General features: G+C 42.1%; 1 protein-coding gene across 3 annotated transcripts in view; it reads left to right on the top strand.

Annotated features, from left to right (window-relative positions):
• LOC134359997 (probable voltage-dependent N-type calcium channel subunit alpha-1B) overlaps window positions 1–19417 on the top strand; it is a 910000-nt gene extending 890583 nt beyond the window's left edge. For all 3 annotated transcript variants that reach the window (XM_063073960.1, XM_063073961.1, XM_063073962.1), the window contains 3 exons: window positions 2226–2445; window positions 6786–7009; window positions 14673–19417. In XM_063073960.1, coding sequence (XP_062930030.1) covers window positions 2226–2445; window positions 6786–7009; window positions 14673–15218 — 990 coding nt within the window. In that variant the 3' untranslated portion in view covers window positions 15219–19417. The remainder of the gene's footprint in view (window positions 1–2225; window positions 2446–6785; window positions 7010–14672) is intronic.
• The last annotated feature ends 748 nt before the right edge of the window (window positions 19418–20165 follow it).

The raw sequence follows: 20165 nt of genomic DNA, 5'->3' as shown, positions 1-20165 counted from the left end.
TGCTACTGTTCAGAGCCTGCATATACAGTACTGTGCAGACGTTTGGGCACCCTCACTATATATATATCTGCATAAGAGTTTTGCACAGCACTGTATTTATCAGCATGGATCAGAGAGAGAGAGAGAGAGAGCTTGTACATCTGTTTAGAGTGGCGAGGGTGCAGGAAGGGTGTAGGGCAGGTGGTAGAGAAGGAGTGCTAAGGCATGGGGTGGGGTGACACAGACACAGAGCCCTGAGGCACCAGGCAAGGTAATTTGATTCCAAACAATTGGTTTATTGATCATTACAGAATGTCTCTCTGGTGCTTCCCTCTTCCCTGCCTTCTCCCTACCCCCTTTCCCAACCATGATTCCCCTCTCCCTGTCTCTTTCCCACTTTCAGTCCACAATAGAGACCCACATCAGAATCAGGTTTATCATCATTTACATATTATTTGTGGCAGCAGTCCTGTGCAATACATAAGATTAAAACAGTAATGTTAAAAAGTCTTAGGCACCCTAGCTCTAAAGCATTGTGTGGAAGTTTTGAACCAATGTACTTCCTATCTGAGTGCAGCCCTTGCAAAGTGATGTTGCTGACACATCCATTCAGTTAGAGTGTTGTGTTTTTACGTTGTGCTGTTAATCATGACATCTATTGTTTCTTGCACCATCTAGTCTGGTTAAAATGTCATTTCATGTAAGAAAAAGAAATTTGTTTGATATATTGAGTTCAACTACACTAACGTTTCATGTTTTTTGTGTCTGTCTTTCCCATCCCAACTTCCACTTGGACTCTCAAACCTACCAACCATTTATCTTATTTTGTTCTATTTTCACTTCCCTGATCTGTTTAATTTCTCCTTTTACGTTATCCACACTTTGTGATGATAAACATTCTGATTGATTTATTTTGCTTTTATGAAATTGCTTCATGTTTCATTTTGCTTTGGTTAATTCTGAAAACATTCCACCCATTGCACCTCCCACCCATTCCCTTTCAACCCACCCTTTTTGTGTCCCGTTGCCTGCAAAACACTGTGCTGTTGGCTGTTTCACTTACCTGTGTCATCTTACTCGATCCTTTGCTGAAGAAAATATCTCGATCATCTGGGAGTGTCCTTGCAGTATGTAACTCATATTATGTCTACATGATTTTGTTCCTTCACTCTTTTGATCTTTTCTTTTTGCATTTTCATATGTGTTCTTTCCGATGAAGCCCCAAATAGCAGTTTTGGTGTGCTGGATGTCATTTTAGTTTGCCATATTTTCCAATAATCTAAATGCATTTAGGTATTTGTTAAGGCTTCCTCTTCTGTAAAAAAGGGTTGCATTTGGTAAACCCATGATTGTATTACTGAGAACCAGCACCTCCATTTCGGAAGGTTCATTGGATTGTGTAGAGTTCTTGAATATATTTGTACGAAATCTGAAATGATGACAAATATGCAAAACTTACTGCGTTCGGTGTACATGGCATTTGAAAACACGCTCCAAATTCTACCCAGAAAGAATGCAGACATGATGAAAATTGTAACTGGGGCAATCATTGATTCAGAGTGGATTCATGTGGCCAGTGAATTATCTGGGACTACCAGCTCTTTAACTATAAAATAAAAACCAGTATCACTTTGTATCACGCTGAAAATTCTACTATAGAATAATTCCAATAATTAAAGTAACTTCAACTTAAATCAGAAATTTGGTTGACTTGGCTGCCGGAGATGCATTTCTGACTGATGTTAAATCATATCAGCAGACATAATTCAGGGAAACTAATGGAAGAAGCTATTGAAATTTTACTATCAAGAAATATGATGATACTGTACTATAAATTATCAATGTTATAGAAACTGCACGGTTCTCATTATCGACAGCAATCTTGGGCAAATTTAGTCAGCCTCAGTTCAGTGGATTGATATATTTCTGTTCAACAATACAAGAGATCTAAGAAGATCATTAGTTATAAGATGAAGTATATTGCAAGAATCGTGAAAATTGTTTACAGTACATTGATCAAAGTAAATATCCAGAGTTTATTCAATAACACTAAATGTCATCCTAAGTTTCATTCGTATATCTGACCCATCAGAAACAAAATGATAAACTCCATTCAGACATATTTTCAGTGTCTACAATGCAAGCTCTGACTATAGTGCGGCAGTAAACTGTTGCCACTGTGAGAGCGCTGCTGATCTGCAAAACTGACTTTTACTTATCTCAGCTGCTGTGCCCTTTCTGTGCAGCCGATCCCAGACACAAGTCCCATGAAGCGTTCAGTATCCACGCTGACTCCACAGCGCTCTCAGGGGATGCACCTGCCCGATTACTCCCTGGAGCGAGTTATACCGGTTCGGATGCCACACCATCACCACCATCACCATCAGCATCGCTGCCATCGCAGGAGAGAGAAAAAACAGCGATCACTTGAACGGTCTCCCAGCAAAAATGCTGATGGACAAGCAGGTAACAAATCGAGCAGCAGACTGAGAATGAGGAGATAGCCAGATATGTGGAAACTCAAAGATTTTTTTTAAATACAGAATCTTGGAATTGTAAATCTATAGTAAAAAACACTATATTTGTGTCATCTGTTCCCAGGCTGGGTTAACACTGAAGGTAGACTGTTTCCTCCTTTCACCTTTGAAGGTGTCCCAGAACTAATGATTAAAATATCTCTCTTATTTGATCAAGTCTGATGTTCTCTTGTTGCAATTTATTGTTATATAAGGGGCTCTGGACAATGGAAGCAAAAAGGTCTGCAGATGCTGAAAATCTGAAATAAAATCAGAAAATGCTAGATATGTTCATTCCAAAGATGTATGGGTTGGTAGGTTAATTGGCCAGCCATATGGGTGTAATTGGGCAGTGTGGGCTCACTGGGCTGGAAGGGCCCATTTCTAAATTTAAAAGGCATCAGGCAGCATCAGTGGAAAGAACAACAAAGATAATGTTTTGGATTAAAGACCTTTCATCAGAATTTGAAAACCTCTCCTACCAGATTCCTTCTTCTCCACCCTTTATTTTTTCCACCAACCTGACTTCGCCAATCACCTTCTAGTTAGTCCTCCTTCCCCTTTGCCCGCCATTTTTACTCTTTCATCTTCCCCCTTCCTTTCCAGTCCCGAAGAAGAGGCTTGATCAAAAACGCTGACTGTTATTCATTTCATAGATGCTGCCTGACCTGCTGAGTTCCTCAAGTGTTTTGTACGGGTTGCAGAGAGAAAACAAGTTAGTTTTAAGTAGCATAGAAGCTGAGAGCTTCTGCAAAGATTGGACAACTGACTGGACATTAGATTTGCGGCTTGCTGATGTGCTGGAAACAAGATACTGGAGGAATTCAGGGGGTCAGGCAGCAGCTGTGGAGAAAAATGGACAGTCGATGTTTTGGTTCGAGACCTGATATCTGGAACCTTCATTTCAACCCAAAATGTTGACTATCCATTTCTTTCCACAGTTACTGCCCAACTGGCAGATTTTTCCTGGCATCTTTGTTGTTCCAGATTCCAGCATCTGCATTTTGTTGAGTCTCGGGTGTGCTGGGTCATTGTTGCATGTAGCACTGACACCAAATCAGAAGTCACAAACTAACGCAATTTTAGAGAAACCTTGCATTAAGAGATAATTATAGGTGGATGGCTCCTCTTTATGAACGTTAAAGGCTAACTCATGCATTTCAGAGACAGAGCTACTTTCCAGAATATCAGAAGGTGGCAAGGCCAGTGTCAATACAATGATAAACTCCTTGTACTTTTTTATTTTAAAAACCTTCAACAATATGAAAGCAAGTTTTAATCACCAAGATAAGGAGTGGAACATATCCTGTATTCCAGTATGCACTGAGTGCTTCCAAGGTGCCTGAGTTAGAAGAATACATTGGGAAAGCCCTGAGCTGTCAACTTTTTTAAAACTTTGGTCCTTATTGTTGACACTACTGCATTTAGTTAAGTGCTAAACGCATGTTTTGTATCAAGATAATCTAGTCCAGCTAAAATGGATGTAGTTCAGAGATTAAGGCTACGTCCACACTACACTGGATAATTTTGAAAACAAAGTTTTTTCTCTTCATTTTGACCCTCCATCCACATTGAAATGGTGTTTTCATCCCCCGAAAACAGAACTTTTCTAAAACACTTTCCAGAGTGTGTAAGTTTGAAAATGATTGTTGCGCTTTGTAGTGTGGACGGTGTAAACGGAGATATTTAAAAACGCTGTCATGACAACACCACAACAACAATGCTTTTTTTGCTTCTGCTTGGTACTGCACAAGCACTGCCGTACGGCTGTTATAACACGCAGTCGATGTGAACAGCGTGAGAGTTAAATTGTAAAGTGAGCTTTTTTGACTATTTAAAAACGCTGTCATGATGTGCCGGAACAGATGGCCGCAACGCGGCATTTCATTGTTTTCTTGAACACAACCCCCCACACATAACCTAACAATTTCAGAACAGACGGCAACGAGACTGAAGCCAGAAGAGTTAGAAATGTACTCACCAAATACTTTGACCCATAGCTTACTGAATAAATAAGTATACGCACTTTGCCCCGTTTTCTGTCCTTGCTTGTATGAAGGTGGTTTACCTAATTATGCAAGTACTTCTCTGACAATAGATGTGTAACAGCCTAATGACTAGCTCTTCTTTCAGTTAGTCCTGACGAAGGGGCTCGGCCCGAAACGTCGACTGTACCTCTTTCTAGAGACGCTGCCTGGCCTGCTGCGTTCACCAACAACTTTGATGTGTGTAGCCTAATGTAACGTTGTATGGAAATACAAGATAACACTGATGCAGACATGTTTTATACATTTAACAAGGTGCTTTATTAATGCAACAGAGTTAGTCAGTTTTTCAATGTTCGTCGTCAGCCGGGTCATACTGTCCGTGAACTCCCTGTCAGTTGCCTCCATACGCTCCAGTATTTGTTGTTTTTTTAGTTTTAAGTCCTCCTGCACGAGAGCCAACAGCTGTCCGTCGTTTGACAATTTCCTTTAAAGTTTTTCTAGTCTGTAACTGGACAAACGCGCACCAAGTACATCGTTTCCTCTTCGCTTGTTTTCTGTGTGTCCTGCGCATGCCCAGTAGGAGGAGATTCGCCCAAATATCTGTTCTAATGTGGACAGAGACATTTTGAAAAATGCTTGGTGTGGACACCTGTTATTTTTACTCGAAACAGGCGTTTTCAAAATTATCCGGTCTAGTGCGGATGTAGCCTAAGGGTCTGAAACCATGCCATCTTTGGGATCTGAATAGGAAGAAACAATTAAATAATAACATTTACTTTCCCTGAAGAAAGTCAAGGGAAGCAAAAATAGCAACCAGTCAAGCAGCATCTGTGGAAAGAGAAACTAGTTAAGGTTTTGGGTCCCGGGTTCACAGTTTAAAAATGCATAGAGAGGTGGGAGGAGTGAGGTGGAAGACAAAAGTTCACCTGAAACAACGCACACAAAATGCTGGAGGAACTCAGCAAATCAGGCAGCATCTGTAGAAGGAAGTGAACAGTCGATGGTTCAGTGAAGAGACCCTCCATCAGGCCTGGAAAGGAAGGGGTCAAAAGCCAGAAAATAAACATAGGGGGAGGGGAGGAGCACAAGGTGATTCCAGGTGTGACCATACAGAGTTGGAGTAAACACCATCAGGTGAGAAAGAGAACAAATAGTGTCATAAGTGAGGCATTTTGATTAAGCAGGATTCGAGAGAGCCAGAAGTATGATAACGGAAAGATACAAGAGAACAGTTTACGTGAAGTTGGAAAATTCAGTGTTTTGGTGTTGCGAAGTGTCTAGATGGAAGATGTTGTTTTTCTGGTTTACATTGGGCCTCACTACGGCAGTGGAGGACACCACACACAGATGGGTCACAATGGGAGTGAGACTGAATGCAACAGGCAGCTAAGGATCACACCTGCAGATTGAGTGTGGGTGCCTTGTGTTTCATTTCTCCTAGCGTAGAGGAGACTACACTGTGAACACCGAGTTCAGAACACTAGACTGGAAGAAGTACTAGTGAGTCACCTCTTCACCTGGAAAAGTTGCTTGAGTTCCTGGATGGTGGGAAGGGAAGAGGTGAAAGTACAGGGGCTGCATCTCCTCCAGTCACACAGGGAAGTGCCCTGGAATCGGAGAGCGGACTAGGGAGTCGCAGTGTTGGTGGCCCCTGAGAAATGGAGAAAGGTGAAGATTTGGTGGGATGAAGTTGGAGCCGGCATAATTTTAAACAATAATAGATTAAATGTGAAGGCTGGTGGGGTGGAAGGTAAATGTCAAGGGAGCTCTTTCTTTGGTCTAGTGTGGTGGAGATGGTGAGAGATTTAAAAAAAACCCACAGTCAGAAACAGGTCAATGGTGCTGATGGCATCTGTTGCCTCGAAGGACAAAGGGTATGTGCTATAGGCCAAGCCTGGCCGGAAGGTATGGAGATCCTGGGATGTCTAGCATCCCCCTCTTACCCTTACTGGTGTAGTCCAAAGGAAAGCAAAGCAATTGGTTTGGCACCAGCTTGGCTGCATGAGCTGCCAGAAAGATGTTCAGTGATGTCCAGCCACCTTAGGGGCTCCACTCCCGATATTCTGCCTGGGTTTACTCCTGTAGCCTTCGTCTCTCCTGAGGCTGCCCACAAGGTAGTGGGGCTATTTACCCATAGCTGGGGATCTGGTTTACAAGATGGTGGTGCAAGAGGCAGTTTGTATTGCTCAGTTGCTGGAGTCGGGTTAGGGTATGTATGCCACCTTCAAGCAGCAGTGAAGTCTATAAACCCTGTTTATTGAGGAAGACGGTCAGAGTAGTTGACATTCTACTTACCTTGTAGGCCAACTGGATGACTCCAGTTCTGCAGCTCACCCAAGAGATCAGTCATCTAAAGAGCGTGAGCGCGGTAGGTCACAGGAGCGGAAGCCTCCGTCATCCATCGAGAAGCAGCGTTACTATTCCTGTGACCGATATGGCAGTCGGGAGCCCCCACAGCCCAAGTCAACTGATCACAGCCGGTCTGCATCTCCGAGTACTGGTCCAGAGCAGGGGCTCCATAGACAGGTGAGGAGAAATTAACTCATCATCTCACTAACCAATGTGTTCTGCTAAATACGAAATAACTGATAAGGAGGACAACAAGCCGGAAACTGTGTGACGTGCAGAAATGGACATGAGCACTGAACCTGCACCTCTACTTCTATGCCTTGTTGTAGGATGTGCATTTATGCAGGGTTTGTGTAGCTCAGTGAATCTCAGGGGTTGTCCAAAGTAATCATGAAATGGTAAAAACCACACAAAAGCACAAATGTACCTACATGTCTCCTATTCTTAACTGATTGACTGACTTTCAGCAGGCATTGGTACAGGCTGAACTGACCCCACAGTGTGAGTGATGGGAAGATGCAGGAGCAAGCAAGGATTCCCCAGTCTTCAATCAGACTCTCTGGAGCCTGAAGTGGACAGGAGCAAGGATTAACGGAAATTGGCTTATTATTGTCACACGTACAGAGACATAGTGAAAAGATCTTGTCTGTGTGCCATCCAGACTAATTATTCCACACAAGTAGGGGAAGATGGTTTTTGTGGTGCATTTGTAACTCTGCAATTTCTTTGCATCTTGAGGGAAGAACAGTTGCCATACAAGATGTGACACATCCGTGATGGATGCTTTCAATGCGTGCATCTATAAAAATTGGTGAAAGCTATTGAGGACATGCTGAATTTCCTTAACCTTTTAAGGAAGTAGGGGAGCTAGTGAGCTTTCTTGGCAAGGGCCAAGACAAATTTACACCTAGGAACTTGTATCTCTCAGTCATCGCCACCTGAATATTATTGATACATAAAGAGGCATGTGCTTTGTCCCACTTCCCAAAGTCAATGATCAGCTCTTTTGTTTAGCTGTCACTGAGAAAGAAGTTGTCTTCACACCATGGCACTCAGTTCTCTATCTCCTTCCTGTCCTCCATCTCATCATTTCTGGAGACGCCAGCTTGCTTTCACAAGTAGCAAAGCCTTGTTTCCAAATTGCAAATACACTTTTCCAAAGTCAGATTTTCTCATGGCATTGGAGGGGTCCATTCAATCCAGCTGGCTTCCAGTCAAATCCCATTTTCCCAGTAATTTCCCTGCAACCTCCCCCACAAGTACATCAGTTCAATGGAAAAGAATCCATTATTGACTTCCGTGGCAAACTCCCGTGCTCAAGTGAGGACTGTGCATTTAATTAACACACGAGTGGAACATCCTCTCCATATTGGAGCCTGACTTGCTGAGTTGGAACCCGCTCTGTGTCCCCATTGTGTGTTTGTGCTACATTGCTACAGCAGCATGAATGTTCAACCTGTACTGCAAATTGGTCGACATGAGTCGACATTGGTTGGTAAGCTGATGGAGAAGATTCTGAGAGGTAGGATCTATGAACATTTGGAGAGGCATAATATGATTAGGAATAGTTAGCATAGCTTTATGAAAGGCAGGTCGTGCCTTACGAGCCTGATTGAATTTTTTGAGGATGTGACTAAGCACATTGATGACGGTAGAGCAGTAGATGTAGTGTATATGGATTTCAGCAAGGCATTTGACAAGGTACACCATGCAAGGCTTATTGAGAAAGTAAGGAGGCATGGGATCCAAGGGGACATTGCTTTATGGATCCAGAACTGGCTTTCCCACAGAAGGCAAAGAGTGGTTGTAGACAGATCATATTCTGCATAGAGGTCAGTGATCAGTGGTCTGCCTCAGGGATCTGTTCTGGGACCCCTTCTCTTCATGATTTTTATAAATGACCTGGATGACGAAGTGGAGGGATGGGTTGGTAAATTTGCTGATGACACAAAGGCTGGAGGTGTTGTGGATAGTGTGGACGGCTGTCAGAGATTACAGTGGGACATTGATAGGATGCAAAACTGGGCTGAGAAGTGGCAGATGGAGTTCAACCCAGATAAGTGTGAGGTGGTTCATTTTGGTGGGTCAAATATGACGGCGGAATATAGTATTAATGATAAGACTCTTGGCAGTGTGGAGGATCAGAGGGATCTTGGGGTCTGAGTCCAGGATGCTCAAAGTTGCTGCGCGGGTTGACTCTGTGGTTAAGAAGGCATACGGTGCATTGGCCTTCATCAATCGTGGGATTAAGTTTAGGAGCCGAGGGGTAATGTTGCAGCTATACAGGACCCTGGTCAGACCCCACTTGGAGTACTGTGCTCAGTTCTGGTCACCTCACTACAGGAAGGATGTGGAAGCCATAGAAAGGGTGCAGAGGAGACTTACAAGGATGTTGCCTGGATTGGGGAGCATGCCTTATGAGAATAGGTTGAGTGAACTCGGCATTTTCCCCTTGGAGCGACAGAGGATGAGAGGTGACCTGATAGAGGTGTGTAAGATGATGAGAGGCATTGATTGTGTGGATAGTCAGAGGCTTTTTCCCAGGGCTGAAATGGCTAGCACGAGAGGGCACAGTTTTAAGGTGCTTGGAAGTAGGGACAGAGTAGATATCAGGGGTAGGTTTTTTACACAGAGAATGGTGAGTGCGTGGAATGGGCTGCCGGTGGCGGTGGTGGAGGTGGCTACAATAGGGTCTTTTAAGATAGTCCTGCACAGGTATATGGAGCTCAGAAAAATAGAGGGCTATGAGTAATCCTAGGTAATTTCTCAGGTAAGGGGACATGTTTGGCACAGCCACCAAAGACTCGGAAGTTTCTACAGAGATACCATAGGGAGCACTCTAACTCTTTGCATCACCACCTGGGCTGGACAGGTTACTGCACAGGATTGGAAAAACCCGCAGAAAGTTGCAAACTCAGCCAGCTCCATCATGGGCATTAATCTCCCCATCATCCAAAATGCCTTCAAAAGGCGATGCCACAAAAAGATGGCATTCATCATTAAGAACCCCATCACCTAGGACATGCCCTCTTCTCATTGATACCATTAAGCAGGAGGTACAGGGCCTGAAATCACACACACAGCATTTCTTCACAGCAGCCTCATGTATGGCAACTTTGTCAAAGGCCTTTTGAAAATCCAGGTGCACGACATCAACTGATTCTCCCTTGTCTATCCTGCTTGATATTTCTTCAAAGAATTTCACCAGATTTGTCAGGCAAGATTTTCTCTTGAGGAAACCATGCTAACTATGGCCTATTTTATCATGTGTTTCCAAGTACCCTTAATTTTCAAGTCCAGCATCTTCCCAGCCACTGAAGTCAGACTAATTGGCCTATAGTTTCCTTTCTTCTTCCTCTCTCCCTTCTTAAAGAGAGGAATATCATTTGCAATTTTACTGTCTTCCAGAACCATACCAGAATCTAGTGATTCTTGAAAGATCATCACTAATGCCTCCACAATCTCTTCAGCCACCTCTTTCAGAACTCTGTGGTGCACACCATCTGGTCCAGGTGACTTATCTACCTTCAGAACCTTCAGTTTCCCAAGAATCTTCTCTCTTTATGGTAACTTCACACATCTCATGACCCCTGACACGTGAAACGTCCACCAAATTGCTAGTGTCTACCACAGTGAAGACTGATGCAAAATACTTATTCAGTTCACCGTCCATTTCCTGTCCCCCATTACTGCCTATCTAGCATTGTTTCCAATAATCCAATATTCACTCTCATTTCTCAATTACACTTTATGTATCTGAAGAAACTTCTGGTATCCTCTTTAATATTGTTGGCTAGCTTAATTTTGTATTCCATTTTTAACTTCTTAATAACTTTTTAGTTGCCTTCTGTTGGTTTTTAAAAGCTTCCCAATCCTCTAACTTCTCACAAAATTTGCTCTATTGTGTGCCCTCTCTTCAACTTTTATGTTTGCTTTGACTTCTCTTGTTGGCCACGGTTGTATCATCTTGCCTTTAGACTACTTCTTCCTCTTTGGGATGTATATATCCTGTGCCTTCCAAATTGCTTCCTGAAATTCCAGCCATTGCTGCAATGCTGTCATCCCTGCCAGTGTTCTTTTCCAATCAATTCTGGCCAACTCCTCTCTTGTGCCTCTGTAATTCCCTTTATTCCATTATAATACTGATACATCTGACTTTAGCTTCTCCTTCTCAAATTTCATGGTGATTTCGATCATATTATAATCACTTATCCCTAAGAATTCCTTTACCTTAAGCTCTCTATTAATAGCTGATCCCCTGATGGGCTCAACCATGAGTTGCTCTAAAATGCCATTTCATAGTCACTCTAGAAATTCCCCCTCCTGGAATCCAGCACCAACGTGATTTTCCCAATCTACTTGCCTATTGAAATCCCCCATGACTATTGTAACATTGTCCATGCAATTTCTATCTCCCATTGTAATTTGTAGACCACATCCTTACCACTGTTTGGGGGTTTGTATACAACTTCCGTCAGGACCTTTTTACTCTTGCAGTTCCTTAGCTCTATCCACAATAATTCAACACCTTCTGACCCTATGTCAACTCTTTCTAATGATTTGATTTCATTTTTTACCAGCAGATGAATGCTGCCTTCTCTGCCTTCCTGCCTGTCCTTTCGATATGTTGTGTATCCTTGGATATTAAGCTCCCAGCTATAACCTTCTTTCAGCCATGATTTAGTGACGCCTACAACATCATACATGCCAATCTGTAACTGTGCTGCAAGTTCATATACCTTATTCCATATACTGTGCGCATTCAATTATAACAGCTACAGTCCTGTATTCACCCTTTTTGATTTTGCCTGCCTTTTACGTTGCAAATCATCCTGTTGACTGCAATCTTCCCTGTCATAGCTCTCCTCACTACACATTGCCTCTGTTTGTAAACCAGCTACCTCATCTTCGGCACTATCACTCCCGTTCTCATCCCCCTGCCAACTTAGTTTAAACCCTCCCGAACATCTCTCGTCAATCTGCTTGCAGGGATATTGGACCCCCTCTAGTTCAAGTGTGTAACCCGTCCCTTTTGTACAGGTCATATCTTCCCCAGAAGAGATCCCAATAATTCATAAATCGGAACCCCTGCCCCCTGCACCAGGTCCTCAGCCACACATTCACCTGCCAGATCATCCTGTTCCTACCCTCACTGGTGCATGGCACAGGCAGCAATCCAGAGATTACTACCCTGAAGGTCCTGTTTCTCATCTTTCGACCTAGTTCCCTAAAATCTCTCTTCAGGACCTCCTCACCTTGTCATTGGTGCCAATATGCACCAAAATTTCTGGCAGCTGACCTTCACCCTTGAGAATGCAAGACTTCTTTGACCCTAGCATCAGGGAGGCAACATACCATCTAGGTGTCTCTATCACACCCACAGAACCTCGTCTCTCTTCGTCTGACGAGGGAATCTCCTATCAACACTTGTCACCTCTCTGCTACTGAGCAACAGCATCAGACTCTGCTCAATGAACCCATGAACACTACCTAGTATTTTCCCGCTCTCCTTGCACTACCTATTTAAGTTTCTTTTTAATATATAATTATTGTAATTTATAGTTATTATTATGTATTGCCATGTACTGCCGCCGCAAAATATCACATTTCCCGACAGATGCCAGTGGTATTAAACCTGATTCTGATTGTTAGTCTCGTGAATAGTGGAAGAAGTTATTGCTAAGGCTAGAGCAGGATGTTCATCAAGTTGAAAGATGGATGCTGTGTTCACAGGTGGAATTTAGTCCCAACAGGTGTGTTAGACCCAACATTTTGGGAGTCAGGCACGGGTAGGACACACACAGGGTGCTAAGTGTGGATGATCGGAGGGAGCTTGGAGTTCAAGCTCAAAAGTTGCAACACAGCTCAATAGAGTGGTGAAGGTGGCATACGACATATTAAATAAAGTGATTGTTGATGAATCCACTACCTCCTCTGTCAGTCAGTTCCAGGTATCAACCGCTCTCAGTTAAAAAAAAACTTTCTCCTCATGTCCCTTTTAAAACTCCTTCCTCTCACCTTAAACCTATCACCTCTTGTTTTTGATAGCTCTTGTTTCTGATGGGAGAAAGATTCTCTCTACCCTGTCTCTGCCTCTTAGAGGTTTATATACCCTTAGTCAGTGCTGATCCTCTGTTAATACAATCCAGGGAACATCCTGGTGAATTTTCTCTGCAATCTGTCCAGTGCGAACAGATCCTCCCTATAGTGTGGTGACCAGAACTGTACACAATACTGCAAGTCTGGCCTAACCACTGGTTTGTAAAGTTGCAACACAACATACCAACTTTTATATTCTATGCCCTGATCTATAAAATACTTATTTACCTAATTCACCACCTTATCAACCTGTGCTGCCAAGTGCTTGCGCTGTCTCTTGGCTGAAAGGCTTGTTTCTGTGTTATAAGCCTCATGTAAATCAGTCACATTCACATAATCTTATTGATAAAGTAGAGTTTTGTTTTTTTCCCCCTTAATGTAAGGGAAAAATTTATTCAATTTAATATTCACCCTTTCTCATATGTTTCTTAAACAATTGAAAGCTTAAATTTGCTGAAATGAGCAAAGTTTCAACTTTTATTTTAAGGCATTTTAATCGCATTAAGGCATAACTTTCCTTCACCAATGTTATGGACATAATGATTAAAATATGAACATTAATTATTTTATAACTCATTTTTTGCTTTCCTGTATTTCCTGCTTTCTTAATTCACCAAATGTTTATAATTCTAAACCCAAACCTCAATGATTAAAAAGACTCAATGAAGAAACTCTTAATCCAAACCTTTCCCGATTGATTCAGATATCATCAAGAACACCTTTAGCAAAGGACAAAACTGTTTAAGCTATGATTTACAATAAATATCACCTTGAGAAAAATGTATGATTTGACTGCACCTGACATGGCATATTTTAGGGACTTTTGCCTTGGTCAGTGACAAAGAGGTACATCTTGCACATTTGGAATTAGAGCAGTTATAATTAAATGCCAAGTAAGAACAGTGGTTGGAAGAAGATTATGTAAGGACTGGAATATCAAACCAGGCTCAATTTTTGCCCATCACTTTTTAAAATGAACTGAAGACAACTCTAAATTATTCTGCCAATGCATTTGAACGCAAACTTCTCCAAGTAGTAAAACTCTCAAGTTCTCCCTCTAATTATTGAGATAATAAAGAGTGTCATGACATTACAACTTTTATTATCTCTCAGCTACTAGTTAATCTTAAAGTTGTTTTTATTGTCATATTCACAAGTACATGTATGCACAGGTACAGTGAAAATCCACTCTTCACACCATTCCTAGGGATAAAATTGCCATTCTTTTAGCAATAACTAAAAAAATTGGGATGAACATCTCTGGAGAAATATACCTCTTTTTTCTGGTATTGAATAAAAATAACTTATCTTTTTTATCTAATGAAAGTAATTAAGTATAATATATATATATGTGTATACACAGGCACACACACATATATAATTAACTGTAATGAATTGACTGAAATCTTTGTTGTGATGCATTAACTAACTACATATGCACTCTTTTTCCTATTCTAGGCTTCTACCTTATATATTTAATGCCAAATGCTGCTGAAATTTTACCTACTTCTTCAGTTGTTGATTTTGCCACTCATGATAAACATTTTCCCCCAATTTTCTCTGCATCTCTGTGTATTTTGCCTCATCCTTTACATTTTTGGTGCTTTGTCTGAACTTTTGCCCTTTTTGTTCTCGTGTGGCTCAATGTTCTTTTCTGTTGATGCTTTGTGTTTATTTTTTGTTTTCCTCTGTGTGTGCATCAGTTTGTCCTTTGAATTGCTTTGTTCCACTTTTCATGTAGGGCAGTGGTTCCGTTAATGACAGCCCTATGCAGACAGCCTCTGGAGCTAGCACCCCATGTCGTGGCCGCAGGCAGCTGCCTCCAACCCCGCTCACACCGCGCCCCAGCATCACCTACAAGACCGCCAACTCCTCCCCGGCTTATTTCAACCACCTGCACGGTGTGCCGCCCCCGAGCTCCCCGGGGAGACTGAGCCGCGGGCGATCCGAGCACAACCACCTCCAGAGCCAGCCCCACGGCAGCGGTGACGGCAGGCAGCCGACGGTGACGCGCATCAGCTCCGATCCCTACCTGGGGCACCGCGGCAGCTGCGGTAGCGATGGCCAGGAGCCGCTGGAAGAAACTCTGACCTTCGAGGTGGCCGTGGCCACGACCACCGGCCGGTCCCCCCGGACTTCCTGTATCATGTCTCTCACGTCCCAGCCTCAGCAGAGCCGCCGGGTCCCGAACGGTTACCATTGCAATCTGGGAATGAGCACGGGGCCGGGCACAGGTGCAGGGGAGCGCAAGTGTCACCGGGAGGCAGACGAGGACGACTGGTGCTAGTATGGCAGTCGAGCAAGGCTATTACTGATGATGCATTAACGTGATGAGTTTTATCATCGGCAGGGTGTTCTGTCAGAGCTCAGAGTGTGTGTGCGTGTGTGTGTGTTCATATGCAGCATTTGTGGGGATCTGGAAACTGGAAATGGTTCCAGGAATCTGATTTTTATTTAAAAGATTGCTTCAACTTGTTTTTGCACTGAATTTGCAAGTGAAAAGTGGTTCACTTGAAGCGAAGAAAACTAATGACTGTTTCATCCTAGAGAACACGTTTTTCTATCTCTCCCTACATTGGCTATTTCAGAAAACAACAGATGCCAAATTTATTATATAAATACGTAAATAAAAGTGAAAAAGACCTGATGAAGTTATGATAGCCGGCTCTTGGTTACCTCTGGACAAGTGGTGAAGGAGATTGCCTGTCCACGGCACAAGTTGTGAGAGGGCGGGGTCGGCTTTCATCACAGACTTTTGGATGCCAGAGGAGGGCAGCCGGAGGGAAAAGTGGGAGAGGATATTTTAATGCATATCGAGAGACTGATGCTGACTTCAAAAGCTTTTAAATGTAGGACTTGATGTCAATAACAGAGATTAAAATGTCTTGAATGGAGCCAGTAAACAAATTTCTGCTCTAGTACTGCACTACGTCTCGAGTCTCGACATCTCTGCAGTGTTCCCATCCACTAACACGATGTTTCCCGACCTGTTCAGGTTTGGGCTGTGGAACTGTCGGCACTGTTTTTTTTTCCCAGGTCCAGAGGCCTTTCTTTGTGCTGCTTTTCACACTTCCTTAAAAATTCTCCTTGTTTTGTTCTCCATTGTATCCTTTTCCCACTTGTGGTAGCATTAATGTGACTTGCGATCCAGGCTGCACAATCCATCATTTTATCAGATCTCCTGTAAGTAACTTCCTGTAGTTGCAGGAGCTTCACACCGTCCACTTCTAGAGTGTGTTATAAGTTGAGGTTTGTATGTGAGGACTTAGCCTGCCTTTGTTCTGTCATTGCCTTCCACTCTTTCTATTCGTTGCTCCAACTGTTGAATTCCAAGTGCCTAACGTTTTAAATAACTCATTAGAGAAGATTCAGCCACTTGCTACTGTGCATCTGAACATGCAAGTGGGGACCCTGGGAGGTATGGCTGGAAAGCAGAGGTGACAAGTATTGGTGGCTTCAAGCAAAAGATCTACAAATCATACCTTGGTAACCAGACTTGAATGACTTATTGCAAAAATAAAATTTGAAACACAAAGCCAACAGACTTTATTTGGTGTTGATGAGCAAATCTGGGCTTTAAACTTTTTCTGAAGTTGGTAACAGGAAGACAAAAGTGAAAGGGTGCAAACCAGCACAGCGTCATGTCTTTCAGTCTTTCACGTTCACAGTGCATAGCCCATCTTTTTAAACTTGGTTGTGGAGGTTCTCAGCACATGTTTTATGGTGTGTAGTTTCTATGTTGTAAGGATACATGAGAAAACGTTATGTGCTTTCTTCATTGTGTAAATCATTAAAAAAAAATTTCCAGGTGGAAATAGCCTACAAAATGTGCACTTTGAAGAGTTAAACAGTGAGGGAGGAAACCGGGATATTTGTCAGGAAGGCTATGCAACATGATACTTGTCAGGCAAAACACTAAAATAATTCATTCTGTAGCTTTAACTGCTGAATTTTCCATTTTCAGGCCTCAGCATGATAGTGACCAAAAGTTTTATACCTTTCCTTATAATAAAGGCACAACACAATTTTGAAGAAAACCAATTATTGACTCTGTAGGGGTGGGAGGGGGTATGTATATTAATACAATGGTTCCTGGAATGTTTCACAGGACTTTTTAAGTCAAGCATACACCTTGAATAATGCATGCACCATTGTACTCATTAATTATAGGACTATGTCTCCGCAGAAGGGTTGGAAATTTTTTTTTCCAAAAACAGTAGATAAGCTCTCCCGTACTTCCACAAGTGATAAATTGATGATGTGACATCCGAGCTCATTTGTGACTGAGGACTTTCTGTCTGGGTTCCACAACATTAGGCGGAAGTTTCAGCACCTCCATTTAAAATCACTCTCTCCCAAGTCAGTATTGCGGGGCTGCTCTGGGTAAACAAAGGACAACTGAATAAAATGGAAATGGAAACATTTGTTAGTTCGGTGCCGAAACGTTACCTGTGGCCTCCCCACCTTTTCTACGTGCAGCGTACACACCGCTTCATCAAACTGCACCCTTTCTTTCCTTCCATTCATTACAGCAGGTTGCCAAAAACAAGGTCCACCGAACTATTTTCACATCCAGAGTTCAGTTTACTTATGGTTGTACTTTGATGAAATAATGTGAGCATGTAATAGAACTATGTGCATGAAATATTGTTTATCCTGGTACAGTACCATTTTTTGATACAATGTAATCATCAGCTGTTCATTTTGGAAAAAAAAACACTTTGATATAAATTTGGGAGTTTGTTGCAACAACTTTATATTTAAAACAGTGTTGGGAAAGCTAATTAATTCCAACCCTACAATTGACTGGAGCCAATCAGGTCGTGTGGTTGACTAGTTTGCTGCCTGAATAATATTTATCAGCCAAACTTTGAATTTCTGCAGTTTCTACAGTTATATTTTGTACGAGGCAGAACCCTTGAATTAAATAAATCTTAGGAGTAAAATTTCACATGCTTCATGTGTTTCTAATTTGCACAATTTTTAAACAAAACTTCTGCAAATCTTTAAAAAAGATATAGTTATCTGGCTTTGTTGCATTAACTACTATGTTGAGAATGTATGAATGTTTTGAAATTATATAAAGATGCATTTGCCGAACTGTTCTTATGTCTTTTATTGATGGTTTACACTCATACCAAAAGGGCACAACCCTAATTATAATTGGGAAAGAAATATTGTTACGCACTGCAACTTTTGTTTGATGCAACTTTGAGGAATTGCATGTCATGCCCCTCGCCTGAATATTGTATTAACCTCTTGCCCTGCTGTGTCTTTTTATATCACTTCCTCTCTATGAAAAAAAACTTCCATGTGGGAAGTAGTTAGCCAAAAAGAAAACATGGAATTTTTTGGAATGTTTGAATAGATCCTTTTTATATCATTCATGCATGACTGATTAAATAAAGTTTATTGGGAAAAAAATATCTATTGTAAATTGGTTGCAAAGTAAAAAGGGCTGTCTATCACAGCCAACAATAAATTTCTTGAACTGAAGTACAGCATTATTTCTTGAACGGAAACGAGATGGGTATTGCAATGGCATGAGGTAATTTTTGGTTCCTTGAGCATGGAACATACTCTGATGCCAAGTGGTCTTTCTAGCATTCCTAAAAATAGTTAGGGTTGAGCTGTCATTTTAAAGGGGCTGTGTCATCTTAAGAGCAGGCCTTAGCTAAGGGTTACCATAGCAACAGATTTCTTCCCAACAGCACATGGCAAATATAGACCATTGGACTTAGGAAATTCAGATTCCTTGAAGATGCAGAATGACTTTTTTGACTGTCCCTGAAATCTGACCTTTGCCTGAAAGTCTGGGTTCCTCACTTTGACAATTCTACCAATAAAATGGATGTGACTGCCAGGCAGCCTTTGGTGCCTTGTACCTTGGTCTGTCCTCCCACTAAAAATCAGTGAACACAGAGAAATATTGCTCTTAAATCTTTTGAAGCAGTCAAGAAACTATCCACGTTTTTAATAGGTGGCAGAACCTGACCTGCCCCCATTGATGTAACCAGAGCTGTACTATAGCAGGGAGACCGATCCCAGCACAACCTTTACAGCAAAGTGCAGCTCCCAAGGCACGGAAAGAATCCTGATGACGTAGGCCTTTTAGGAAGTTATTAATATTGTAAAACAATTAAATGTATCTTCATTCTGTACGTCCAGTTGAAACCTGTTAAGATCAAATCAGTGTTGTTAAAGAAATGTTGCTTGAACATGAGCTTGATCTTATTTAATGTATTTTGACGGTAGCATTTTAAAAATTGTAACGGCTTGTCAGGGATCGAACTGGAATGGAGTCTGCTGTATGTAAACTGGTTTCCAATGAGAGTAACCCTTAGTGTGTTGCAATACCTGATGTCGATGACTGAGGGCACTCCGACACACTGGAGGTCACCCTTCTACCGTTGGTGAGAATACAGTATTACAATATATACCGAATGCTATATCCCCTTGTGTTTCTCAAAAATAAAACCTTGTACTTTGCACATTCTGACATCAGAACGTGCGTGTTATTTTTCATCCACGTTTGCACTGCACACGCCAGCTTTGCATGCTACAGCAGGAAAAAAAAACCCAATGGCAAATTGTCTTTCTAGCATTCTAAAGAAGAGTGAGGGTGGAGTTTTCACATTAAAGTGACTCCTCAATACAAGTGGCCTTGAGACTTGTACTGTCAACTTGCCACAAGAAAGAGTTGACCGATTTCATTAGTTATATAATTATTGCTAAGTTTACAATCCTAGGTGTTTGTTTTCTGCACATTCTCAGTCATGAGGGAGCAGTGGAATTGGTAAACACAAAATAATAGCTGCCTACCACCTCCCTCATGATCCCGCCTCCTTCTACTACCCATTGTGTTTTCCCCTATTCTTTCTTCACCTTTCCTGCCTATCACCTCCCTGCCTCCCTTCCCCACCCCTTTATCTTTCCCCTTACTGGTTCTTCACCTGGAACCTACCAGCCTTCTCCTTCCCACCCTCCCCCCACCTTCTTTATAGGGCCTCTGCCCCTTCCCCCGACAGTCCTGACGAAGGGTTCTGGCCCGAAACGTCGACTGATCGTTTCCAGTGGAATTGGTGCTGGTTTATTATTGTCACATGCTGAGGTACAATGAAAAGTCTGTCTTGTAAAATGTTCAAACAGATCCGATCCTTACACGGTGCATCAACACAGAACAAAGTAAAACAATAACAGTACCAAATAAAGATACAGCTAGAGAGAGAGTGCA

Source organism: Mobula hypostoma, chromosome 21, assembly GCF_963921235.1.
Source record: "Mobula hypostoma chromosome 21, sMobHyp1.1, whole genome shotgun sequence".
NCBI lineage: Eukaryota > Metazoa > Chordata > Chondrichthyes > Myliobatiformes > Myliobatidae > Mobula > Mobula hypostoma.
Note: the sequence above shows the minus strand (reverse complement) of the source record. Positions and strands in the feature narration are given on the sequence as shown.